The sequence below is a fragment of the Engraulis encrasicolus genome, chromosome 5 (genome assembly GCF_034702125.1).
Source record: "Engraulis encrasicolus isolate BLACKSEA-1 chromosome 5, IST_EnEncr_1.0, whole genome shotgun sequence".
NCBI lineage: Eukaryota > Metazoa > Chordata > Actinopteri > Clupeiformes > Engraulidae > Engraulis > Engraulis encrasicolus.
This window is the reverse complement of record NC_085861.1, coordinates 40659011-40671800: the sequence shown is the minus strand read 5'-3', so window position 1 is coordinate 40671800 and position 12790 is coordinate 40659011. Positions and strand designations below refer to the sequence as shown.

Genomic DNA, 12790 nt, shown 5'->3' with positions numbered 1-12790 from the left:
AATGAACCAACTAAGCTGGTTGCCAACCTCAATGAAAGAAGAAGAAGAAGAAGAAGAAGAAGAAGAAGAAGAAGAAGAAGAAGAAGAAGAAGAAGAAGAAGAAGAAGAGGAGGAGGAGGAGGAGGAGGAGGATCAGATGGAAGGTAGAAAACCCTGAAATCCATTCTTGGGCAAAATAGTCGTGCCTAAGTACAGAGGCGGCATTATCATCATCATCATCATCATCATCATCATCATCATCATCATCATCATCATCATCATCATCATCATCCCTGACAGATGTATGGTATCAGCATGGTCTGTGTTGTTGACTGGCTTACCAGGGGGCCAGGCGACGTGCCATGCTGCTGCTTCACTACCACAGTGTATATGAGGCCATCTTCCTCCTCCTCAGACACAGTCGCCTGCAGGAAGAGGGATTCACATGTTATTACATCTTATAGGCCAAAATGTTTAAAACAACACTGATATGGACTTAAGCCGCACTGTTATGGACTTAACACTTCCAATACATTGCTAAAAGTATTTCTCATGTATAGTCTCTATAATTCAATTCAAATAACAGGTTACAGCTACAATGAGGCTTGATTTCTTAACCGCTTAACTGTAAAACTATTTCCACTATAAATCAACCACCTTAAACATGTGGCATGTTGGAACGTGGAGCAGGCGACTGTATGAATAATGGTGATTCAGTTCACATGTTGCAAGCAGATGTTATGTACTGCAATATGGCACTATCGTGCCATAACCCTCCTACTGACCTGGCAAGGTAGTCACAGGAAGAAATGAAAAGTTCAGAGGGCGAGACTCCTGAGATGCAGGAAGTCTCATGCGCAATACTGACAGTTGGCTAAAGAGACAGAGTGAAGTGTCTAGTAAAAACTGTTGTAACTATTAACTGTTATAGCTCCTGTTATGAGATGTTTGTTACATGGCAATAATCAAGTCGTAATGTATTACTAAAGACAGTAATGTTGTAGAGGTGTATGGCAGTAAAGCCTTCTCCATGAATAGTTCCACTGACGGAAAAGAGTGTGTTATGGCTAAACTAAATATTCTTAAAAGGGATTCAAAAGCATACATACAAAATGAATACAAGAAAGAACATTTGTCCACACACACACACACACACACGCACGCACGCACGCACGCACGCACGCACGCACGCACGCACACACACACACACACACACACACACACACACACACACACACACACACACACACACACACACACCATGTTGCAAGCATAATAGCACTGTATGTCAGGAGATGCCTACTAAAAGCAGGCTTGCAATTGTTTCTCTATTTGTGCTCTATTTTGTTTAAAAAAAATGCAAAGTGCTTACCTACTACACAAAGGCCTACTCTTGGCATTTAGCATAGCAGACAGATGCATACAGACTGTATGTGTGCGTGGCCATGCAGTATGCATTATACGCTGCTGTGCTGAGGTAATGCCATTAGCCAGGAAGACCATCACAGCATTCATGTGCTTCTGAGGGGCCTCGGTGGTACTGTGGCTCTCTGGACAAAAGCCTTATTGGCGGAGTACGGTCGCTCATTTCAGATATGAAGGACATGTGACGCCGTCTTGTGGCGGAGAGGCCACAAACATTGGAGGGTGGGGGGTGGGGGTGGGGGGATGTGTTTTGAAACAGAAGAAGAGGGCTTACCAGGTCTAGTGGGCAATACCACGTTGTTTTCATGGGTAAAGGCTCCACCTATGAAGCAGTGGGAAAAGGTATATTGAGAATGATGACTGATGAGGTGATAGACCTTGGTTAAATTAACACACAAACGTAAAGTAAACAAGACCAAAAATGTACCACACAGCTGAAATGGAATATACATGCGTGCCACTGATAATGAAAACCACTCCCAGGCATAAGTTACATTTCAATTAGGTAAAGCTCCTCAAGTACAATCAGTTCATGTTTACATTCAAAAATGAGTGCAATGCATTGATCACAACTAATGTCAAAAAGCTTGTGTAGCGCTTCTGTAACCACATCAATTTTCCCAAAGTCTATGGGTAAAATGACAAACTGTTCCCATTCCCATTCAAAGACGACTTCAATCGTCCATGTGCCAACAACACGTATCTCAAACGTCTACTGTGACAGGCATCCGTTCTTCTGAGCGAGACTTTCCACCATGAAACATGCATGAGGAGGTCCAGGGTGCCCAAACCCATGACATCACGTTGGCTGGCTGACGAGCGCTTCTCCCTCGCTCGTAGCGACACTGCTGTGCTCATGCCCTATACCCTCAAGCATCTAGCCCCATTCCAACACCCAGCATGCAAATACCAACACACATGGCACCACCAGAGCCTCAGGCTATAGCAGGATCCACAAGTAGGATGAACACTACACTGTAAGGATGAACACTACACTGTAAGTGCGATGGTTTTAAGGTGGATGGTTTGCCCACTTGTAGCCCCTTAATGCGCGCCGTACCTCCAGTGGTACGCTGTAATAGTTATTGAAATATAACTACCATAGCACTACAATACTATGACACAACACAGGCCCTTTAGTAATGCACCACGACTTGGTCATTACCATACTGGTAACAACAAATGTATAAAGCCGTGTCTTAAGGGTTTAATCAACAAGTAATAATGCAAATGACCAGCAAGAAAAAAACAAAACGCAAATACTGTTACTCATAAAGCTAAAATCCAAAGAGAACAGTCGTTATGAGTGCGTTACTGTAAAGAAAAGTGACCACAACCGACTGGAGTAGCTAAACTCCACAAGTCCCTGATTCATATCCACACACTCTCTGCTTCACACCCAGAAAAAAAAAACCTTTGGATGACATGCAAGCTACACTCATAATCAGCTGAAGGAGAATTTAAACACACACACACAAAAACACCTCCTCCTCACATAGTGAGAGAAGCTACTGCTGCAACAAGAGACTTAAGTTTGCGTTTTGTTTTAGCACATTCTAACAAGTACAGTACACAATGACAGAGAGACTGCGAGTGCCAAAAAACATAACGATACCTTGTGCACCCTACAAGTCCAGACAGAAGCAGGAGGAGCAGCTGGCTTCCTGGTTACGCAGTGAATCTAGAGACTTGAGCGCTTGCCTCAGATCCTGACATCTGGCCGCAACAGACTCTTATTCTCCCTCCACTCTTATTCGTTCTTGTCTTGCCTCTTCACCTCCGAGCCACGTTTGGTGGCCCCCTTTTTCTCTGTCTTGTGTTTCCCTCCTGGTCAGGTTCTTTCAGTTGCTGTGTGTGCTTGTGTCTGTGTGTTTTGAAGTGTTCAAACACACCTGAGGCGGTTGCTTGCTCTAGCCCCTCCCCTGTGGTGTCATGTGGCGAAGACACACCCATCACAAGCAACAGCCAGAATAGCCTGCAGCTATTGGACATTGATGATTCTGTTCAGCTCTCGACCTTTTCAGCACTTGCACTCCTTCTCTCTCTCTCTATCTCTCTCTCTCTTTGTCTCTCCCTACGTCTCTTTTCCCCTGTCTCTCTCTCTGTTTCTTCTCACCCATAGGTTACAACCCACTGATTCACTGACCAGTGTTGCTAAACCTGTTTGACCTATTTCTATAGAGCAGCAGAAAACACAAGGGTTTACTGAGCGGAGTGTGGATCTGGCCAGGGTATGTCCAACACCCCACACGGTGTTTACCCATCAACTGCTTAAACGCTGTTGACAAATAAACAAAAGGACTTACTCAAGACAATACAACATAATGAACTATAAATATTGAGCTCAATTTCACTAACAAACTTGCATGTAGATCAGACCCCAAGTTTGAGAAAGGCTCGAGTTGAGTTAACTTATAAACTTAAAGCAGCAAGGCAACTTACCTTTTTGCGTTTACCTGGCTGCAATGTTTTACACTGTAGTCTCCATGACTAGAAGATACATACTATATCTCATCTTGCCTACTACAAATTTGTACTTGGCCAACACACAGTTGAACAGAGCACACTGTCTACTTAAATTATATTTCAGTCATCAGGTTGCTTCTCAATATACTGAAACAGGAATAAGATGCTCCTTGAAGAATTTATTTTTGCTTCATGGCTTAAACATAATGAAACGTCAGTTTGTGGATTGTTACATGTTAATACATGTTTTTTGGCAAGTGGGTATTGCGTCCCCAAGCTGGGTGACAACAAGGGTGACAGGCAAGAATAAGCAGCTCTGAAGTAAATTACTGTTTGACAGTTACTGTATATGTGCTAGAGGCAAATTATGGCAAAATGTCCCTCTTGCTACCTCCGCCAAGGACGTGATGTGATCGTTCGAGTGTTCGTCTGTACTTCTGTTTGTTGGTTTGTGCATTCGCGGTGCGCGTGTGTTTCTTTCCACCAGAGGGCCGAGGTGCACTCTCGGAGCACTTTTCTAGTTAAATACTTCGACACAGGTTGCACAAAGTTACTTCTTAAACATTTCATCTTCTCCAAGCCTTGTTCTATCGCAAGACTACACTGCTTTCAACGCTCGTCTCTCCTTTGTAGTCACCCCCCTGCCCCCCACCCTTGTTGCCCTGCTCTCTTCTCCTCTGTTCTCACCTCCTCTCCTCTCCTCTCCTCTCTTTTCTGCTCCTCTGTCCGCCACTGCACTGCGCTCTGCAGGAAGCCCGTAATGAGAGTGGACAAACACAGGAAACAGGATACACTTGTACCAGGTCATGGCTGCCATCTGCGCCACCCTCCCTCAAACACGGGCCACGTCTTTAGTCATACCCCCACCACCACCTCCTCCACCACTTCCACCACCACATTGCCCACCCAATACACCCACCCTCAAACACTGACCCCATCATCCTACACCAGGCCTGGGACAGCTTTGACCAGGCCCAGGGCAAAATCATCTGAAAGGGCCTCCCCTCTCAATGCATACAATGTATTGGGTGCCCAATTCTGGGCCCTCTCTCACTGGGCCCGTGACAACTGACCCATTCGTTCCACCCTGCTGTTGGCAGGCTTGACCACCACCATGCCCACCACCCTCACCAGCCCTACCCGCCTGCCCCTTCCCTCAGCCCCTCAGGGGGAACTCGCTGTGGTTCCCCTGTGGTCCACATCCCTAAACAGTTTCGCCAGGCTTGCAAGGGGAAGAAAGACGCAGAGAAAAATAAACAGGAAAGAGACCTTTGAATCTCCGTCTCAGGCCTCTGTTTTTCATGCTGTTCACTCATACATCTCAATGTTGAAGTCGCTTTTGTCTGGGATTTCCAAAGCGGCCTCTTGTTTTTTTTTTTTAAGAGCCTCAGGGGTTTGGGTAACACAATATGAGCCGTGAGCTGTAATGGACGTATTTATTGTCACCGCTTACCACGTTTGTTTGCACGTTTGAACGAATGTCCTATTTTTTGCAGGACGCCCATAAATACATCTTAGAGCAGGTTTATTTAAAGACGGCCTTTGTCTTCAGCTGTTTCTCTCTAACATGTTTTTTTTTCTTTTCCTCCTCCTGTGGCGCACCAACATCTTCCTTCCCTTCCCTTCTCTCTCTCTCTCTCTCTCTCTCTCTCTCTCTCTCTCTCTCTCTCTCTCTTTCCTCTCCCTCTCTTTTCTCTCTCTCCCTCTCTCTCTCTCTCTCTCTCTCTCTCTCTCTCTCTCTCTCTCTCTCCGCTTCTACTCTTCTCATGCCCTTGTCTCTCTTCCTGGTTGAACACACAATTCCTCTATTTCTTTGTGTGTCTGTGTGCGTGTGCGTGTGTGTGTGTGTGTGTGTGTGTGCAGTGCACATATGTATGTACTGTATGTATGTATGTATGTATGTATGTATGTATGTATGTATGTATGTATGTATGTATGTATGTACTGTATGTATGTATGTATGTATGTATGTATGTATGTATGTATGTATGTATGTATGTATGTATGTATGTATGTATGTATGTATGTATGTATGTATGTATGTATGTATGTACTGTATGTATGTATGTATGTATGTATGTATGTATGTATGTATGTATGTATGTATGTATGTATGTATGTATGTATGTATGTATGTATGTATGTATGTATGTATGTATGTATGTATGTATGTACACATCTATGTTTGTACACATCTATGTATGTACGCATCTATATATAGTATGTATGTCTATGTACATTTCTGTATGTACTGTATTTATGAACGCAAGTGGTGGGCTCTTTATGTGCATGTTTGTGTCTCTGTATGAGTGAATGAATTGTCATGTGTTTGTAGTTTGTGTATGTTTGCGAGTGTGCACTGCACGTGTACATATGTGTGTGATGGTATTGTCTTTATGTGCATGTGTGTGTGTCTGTGTGTGCGTGCGTGCGTGCGTGCATGCACACACATGTGTGCGTACGTACGTGCGTGCGTGAGAGTGTGAGCGTGTGTGTGTGTGTGTGTGCGTGCACGCACGAGTGTGTGTGCATGCGTACGTACGTGCGTGTGTGGCTGTCTGTGTGTGTCATCCTTTTCTAACTCACATTCTTCCCCTTTTGTCTTTTGTAGGCCAATGCTGTCATGGTGTGTAGTAGACGCACTCTCTGTCCTGAGACACCCACCCAAACACATTGCCCTCAACTGAGCATCGCCATTAATGATGTGAAGCACAACCGTCAAAACCATGGGAAGCAGTTTGGATTACATTTGTGTGACAGCGATAGTGTGCGGCAGTGATAGCGCGTGCGTATATGTGTGTGTGTGTGTGTGTGTGTGTGTGTGTGTGTGTGTGTGTGTGTGTGTGTGTGTGTGTACGTGCGTGCCTGCGTGCGTGCACGTGTGTGTGGAATATGTGTCATGGAGCATGAATTACATTTGTATGTGACAATGACTGTGTGTGTGTGTGTGTGCGCGTGTGTGTGTGTGTGTGTGTGTGTGTGTGTGTGTGTGTGTGTGTGTGTGCATGCAGGCATGTGTGCGTGTGTCTGTGTGGTTGCATACGTGCATACGTGCGTGCGTGTGTGTGGTTGCGCTGGTGACGGAAAACAGGGTCATGTGTTGTCCCATATTCCCCCAGGCTGTCTCACTCACTCTACTGGGCTGAGAGAAGCATTCTAGGACACACACACACACACACACACACACACACACACACACACACACACACACACACACACACACACACACACACACACACACAGATCTCTTCTATAAAGACTGAAGAAGGATGTGTGTGGGAGTTTGGATGTGTGTGTGTGTGTGCTTGTGTGTGTATTTGTCTGTCTGTCTTCATGTGTGTGCATGCATATGTAGCATAGTCTATTGCATCCGACAGTACATGAGACTTGTGACCCAGCTCTGGGGTTGAGGTGACGCGGGGTGGGTTGCTAGTGACACCAGAGCTCGGGGTGGCGAAACAAAAGCTCGAGTGTGCTATGGCTACAGCACCAAGCCCCATGGCACCCCCCCTCCCCCTGCATAATTCAACACGGACCTTCGAAGAAGTCAGGCAGTGAGTCAGGCAGAGGGGTGTGTGTGTGTGTGTGTGTGTGTGTGTGTGTGTGTGTGTGTGTGTGTGTGTGTGTGTGTTTGTGTGTGTGTGTACACGCGCGCCTGTGCGCTTGTTTGTGTACCCGCGCTTGTGTATGTGTATGTGTGTGTGTGTGCGTGTGTGTGCGTGTGTGTGTGTGTGTGTGTGTGTGTGTGTGTGTGTGTGTGTGTGTGTGTGTGTGTGTGTGTGTGTGTGTGTGTGTGTGTGTGTGTGTGTGTGTGCGTGTGTGTGCGTGTGTGTAAAGTCTGTGTGCATGTACGGCGCTTACAACAGTGAGGGCTATCCGCCTGAGTCAGTGTGACTTCTTTATTTAGGTCCTTGAATCAGAGTGCTAAATGAGCGCCCGTCTACACAGCTGGGTGTAGCCTGCAGCCGTAGCGACAGCAGAAGTAGCAGTAGCAGTAGCAGTAGCAGTAGCAGTAGCAGTAGCAGTAGCAGTAGCAGTAGCAAGGCACTGTGCTTACACTGCACTCTCACATTTTTACATTACACTTAGCTGATGCTTTTATCCACGCGAGCCCACACTGGCCCGCAGTTAGTCATCCAAAATGTCTGCCTTTGTGTCATGTTTCATGTGCGCTTTCTAAGTCTCCCGAAAGCTTACATGTCTACTGCTTGCAATGTTAATCCTTTTTTTAAAATGTTTTCGTTCTCGTCTCACTCCATCCTCAATTCCATCCTCAATATGCTACTGTATGTAATCCAGCTTTCGGCTGGTACTTGTTGAGCGTGGAGAGTTGGCTGGCTTCATATCTGTGGAACTTCTATAACAACAATACACTCTCCTCTTTTTTGTTTATGTTCACTTTAGCAACTGACATTTCAGTGAGCATGTACTGTACGAGTGTATAGGGCTACAGCAGGTAAACAAAACATTTACCTACTATTCCGGGAGACATAACAATAAGGCCAAAGAAGGAAAAGAAAAACAACACAGATAAGGCTCCTGAGCCATGCTGTGTGTGTGTGTGTGTGTGTGTGTGTGTGTGTGTGTGTGTGTGTGTGTGTGTGTGTGTGTGTGTGTGTGTGTGTGTGTGTGTGTGTGTGTATGTGTGTGTGTGTGTGTGACACTATGCTACAGCACGGGCCAGAGCAGCATAAACACAGTGACACAGTTGATAAGCTGAGGCTTTATGGCCTGGCAGTGGCAGTAAGCAAAGGGTGATTCACCCATATTGGAAGTGGAAGCCACAGGTGAGTCGGTCTACCCCTTCAAAGACACTCAAACTCTCTGTTGTGGTATTTTTCTCTCACTCTCACTCTCTCTGTATCTTTCACTTTCTCTCTCTCTCACACACACACTTTCAACAACAAAGATAGTCTCTGTTAGCGCGTCCCACCCAGCTAGCTCGAACGGTAAATACGCTCCACGTCGATGAGCTTATAAAACAAATACACACGCCTGACTCAGCAGACCGACTTCCCTGTTCATTCTGTCTTCCACGTTTTACTCTTTCAGAGGCCCTACAGCCCTGATGACAGCCTTAATACCTCTGAAGTCACGGCACTTAGACATCATATTCTATACACCATATAATGCCCTATACAAGACACTACTGTATATACAATTATAAATCATTTACATGTGTATAAGCATGATTGCACAATCACTAAACTGCACAATTACCATGTTATAAGTATGTAAATACAGTATTACCAGTGTCCTATCTCAATGACCTATTTTACATGGTAATAAGCAGAGCGACACATGAACAGCAACACCTTTCTGAATGAGCACCATTAATTGGGGCGAAGGTTAGTCTTGCACAAGCTTGACGGTCCATGTTCAACAGGTGCACCAATGGTAAGTAACAGAATGGCTCCATCCAGGTTTTGCATGGCTTACAGAGGGGGTTTAGGCTATACATAATAAATGTTTACAGCTTACCAGTGTAGTGTCATTTGACTTTGCGTCTGCTGCTGCTTTGGCTGACCCATCACAGGGCTGGTGGTCTGTGTCAGGGTGCAGGGGTCGGTAGCCGATGAGGGGTACATCCCTGGATCCCACCCCAGGCAAGTCCACTGCCGCCGTGCGCATGTTGCGGGAAAGCATGGTGGAGATGGCTATAGTCAGTGACAGAGAGAAAAGCGGAGAGAGAGAGAGAGAGAGAGAGAGAGAGAGAGAGAGAGAGAGAGAGAGAGAGAGAGAGAGAGAGAGAGAGAGAGAGAGAGAGAGAACATATACATGATTGGGGTTAAATGGTAAATGGAAAATCTAAGCTGCAAGCCTCTGAGCTGCAAAGATCTCTGTTCCTGAAGTAATGCCATTCAAAGCTACTCAGATAGCCATCCATCAATTCCTGTAGGTTCCATTTGTGAGAGAAGATCAGACCTCTAGATCAAAAAGAGAGTGGCACCAATCTATAGATCACTTTAGTACACCACAACCCCTTGGGCAGCAGCAGCAGTCAGTGTGACACAGTTCAGAGTCTATGAGCGGTCACCCTCCACATATTACAAACTTGACACTGTACTGGACATTCACAGCAGAGTGTCACTTCACCCTGCAACTCATTTGTTTACACAATTTACATTTCCCCTTGCTGAGCAAAAAAACCCTCTAATTTGAATTCCAACCCCTCCTTCCCCTTCCCCTGAGGGTTATTTTGATTACAGTGCAGATAGACATCAACCACAGGAGGACAGCAAGAGAGTTCTCTATCCCATCATGACACTTTCTTATGGTGCAGAAATGGAGGTCAGATCCAGCCAGGTTTTCCGTTACTGAAATACTAAGACATGCTTCCCGAAGCCTCGTTCCATCTTGGACGTTGCCCAAGTGCAACAACATTGCATGAAACAGGATGTCGTTTACAATGAACACAGCTTCTTAACTTGTTAGAAGTATAACTCAAAACATGGTTATGAATGATTACACAGCCAATGAATGATAACCAAGTTTTGTTCCATTTAAAATGTTTTGGAACGAAGTATTTCCGTTTTCCGGACATGTTTACCCATCCAGTTTTATTGAATCATTAGGCTACTCCAGTATCAATAGCCTCTATTCATCGCCAGAGATGGCCTCCGCTGACCACCACACATATTTACGTATGAATGTCTAATACGCACTGTGAGCCAACACTGTAGGTCGGTCATGCCCGAAATGTGTCTTACAATATTCCATTTCAGTTGCTCAAAAATTAGGCTGACCTCAAATCCATCGTTTCAGCCAACAGAATGCCCTACAAGTTGGCATCAAAACCATGACAAAGTTGTGGACACTAACGACTGTCACCAAATATTGCAGCGTAATAGTAACCCGAAGACAGGCTATTGCCACGAATGGCAGGCCACAGATAAACTTACATTTCATAATGTAATGTAATATTTACGATTACATTTAATAATGTATGATGACATAACATCTTTAAAAGAAATATGATAACTTACGACTCCGTGTATGCCGTCTACGTTTTCGTCATATGTGCTCGAAATATTGGTTCAGTGAGCGTAAAAATTCGCATCGGTCATAGCGTTGCGGTATCCACCGGGGTAAAATGATACCTGCTAATCGACCACGGTGTCCATCCGGTCTCGTTCACAGATGCCTCTAAAGTCGGGGTTTCTCCTCCTCCATATCTCTACCTCCCCTCTGTCGCCTGTCAAGCTTTATCGTGTGATTACAGTGGCGAACTGAACATATCCGTGTATTGCACACTCCCCTCCCTCCCTTCGCTCTCTGACGGCGCAGTTCCTGTCATTTACGTGCTCAAAGCGTTTGGTGCATTGAGGCAGAGCAACTCAGAAAAAACTATTTGGTAGGAGAGTTATGTACTACAAACCATTTCACCCTATAATATAAGCCTAAACCCCGAAAAGAGTTAAGTAGGCTAGCCTATTCTAGAATGATAAAGAGTTTTGGAGAAGACACGTGCTATTATTGTAGACTCGGTAGTTGTAAGCATGCGCGCACTCGCCGAAAAAAAAACAAAAACTATTCAGCACCGCTATTGTTTTGGAGTGAATTAATTATTAGACAGACCATGCTTGAGGTGATTATCAAAGATCATAGTCATCCTGAAACTATGGCAACCCGGGGTAACATTTCTGGATTTATGAGTTTACCCTGTGGCTTTGTGAACTGAGTGGGACTTGGGCCTATTTAGGAACTTTTTCAATCATCACTGTCCATTGTTGTAAAAAAGTGAGACCACTTCAGCTTTGGACAGACCAGGCTTGTACGGTATAAAGATGAGTTGACTAATTTCTTCATGTGATTTTTGAAAGACAGGACACTCTCAGTTTCGCGATGACCCGGAAAAACGAAGTAGCCTAAAGGCAAATGCAAGATGGAAATGCGCTCTATCCATAAATGATGAACAATCTTGTTGTTGAGCAGGTGTCTTATATTTTCTTCCACTCTGTATGGCCCAAATCAATTTTTTCATGTCATTCCTACCTTGTCATCATCTAACTGCTTTCGAAAAAAAAGATACATATATAGGCATATATATATAGTCCTTTATATTAAAAGAAACTATAGGCCTACATGAGTATTTCAATCGAAAATGACAGGCTATGGGTCTGGCTTTTTACGTGACAGCATGGTCGCCTGCAACGCACATGGCGTAGGCCTATGCCTAACGTTTTTTCTCAGTTCAATTTCACTTTTGCTTGAAACTTGGAATCCAAAATGTTATCAAACACTGTCAATAATCTAATGAACTGTGTGGGCGGAGTGTCATCGCCACCTGGTGTAGAAAAAAGGAAGTTAGGCCTGCAGGCTACAGCGCGCCCAAATTGTAGTAGCCATTTTAAGACAGACAGCTTGTGGGCTAACGAGCGTGAATATGTTAGTCTACAAAGCGTATTACAAGTCTCGAGTCTGAATGATATACAACTATACGGCGCTTGCTTGTTCTATCTATGCTGAGGTATGAGCCTAATCATGCGTAATAAAGAGTATTTTCAAATCCAAATGTAGGGCCTACCTAATTTTATTGATGTGTGATACACCACTTTGCTTGCAAGACACATCTGCTTATTCTGTGAAAAAAGAAACACAGTAAATTAATTGAATACAAAGCCACTCAACGTTATGAAACAACGATTTTCAAATGGTAGGCCTACGTAAGTAACAAAACCATAGCAATCAGAATCGTGTATAGGTGGGGATAGGCAGATCTATCTATGTTTTTATAATTGAGCAATGGAATGAATGCCCATTTGTTTTATACAGTGAGACCAAAGACACATTTCATGTCGGCATGACAGTATAGGCCTATTCAATTCTATTCTATTCTATTCTATTCTATTCTATTCTAGGCCTATTCAACATTGAGCTTGGGTAGGCTATGGTAATGTGCCATAAGCTACACTTTTGA

General features: G+C 44.5%; 1 protein-coding gene across 3 annotated transcripts in view; it reads right to left on the bottom strand.

Moving 5' to 3' along the window:
* rgl2 (ral guanine nucleotide dissociation stimulator-like 2) overlaps window positions 1-11076 on the bottom strand; it is a 39550-nt gene extending 28474 nt beyond the window's left edge. Inside the window, exons 1-4 of one of the 3 annotated variants that reach the window (XM_063199372.1) lie at window positions 10857-11076; window positions 9352-9527; window positions 1679-1726; window positions 321-404 (exon numbers count right to left, since the gene is read on the bottom strand). In XM_063199372.1, the coding sequence (XP_063055442.1) occupies window positions 321-404; window positions 1679-1726; window positions 9352-9516 (297 nt within the window). In that variant the 5' untranslated portion in view covers window positions 9517-9527; window positions 10857-11076. Of the gene's footprint in view, window positions 1-320; window positions 405-1678; window positions 1727-3019; window positions 4704-9351; window positions 9528-10856 lie in introns of those variants that run through there. The other 2 variants (XM_063199373.1, XM_063199374.1) reach the window with 2 other exon arrangements.
* Between the last annotated feature and the right edge of the window lie 1714 nt (window positions 11077-12790).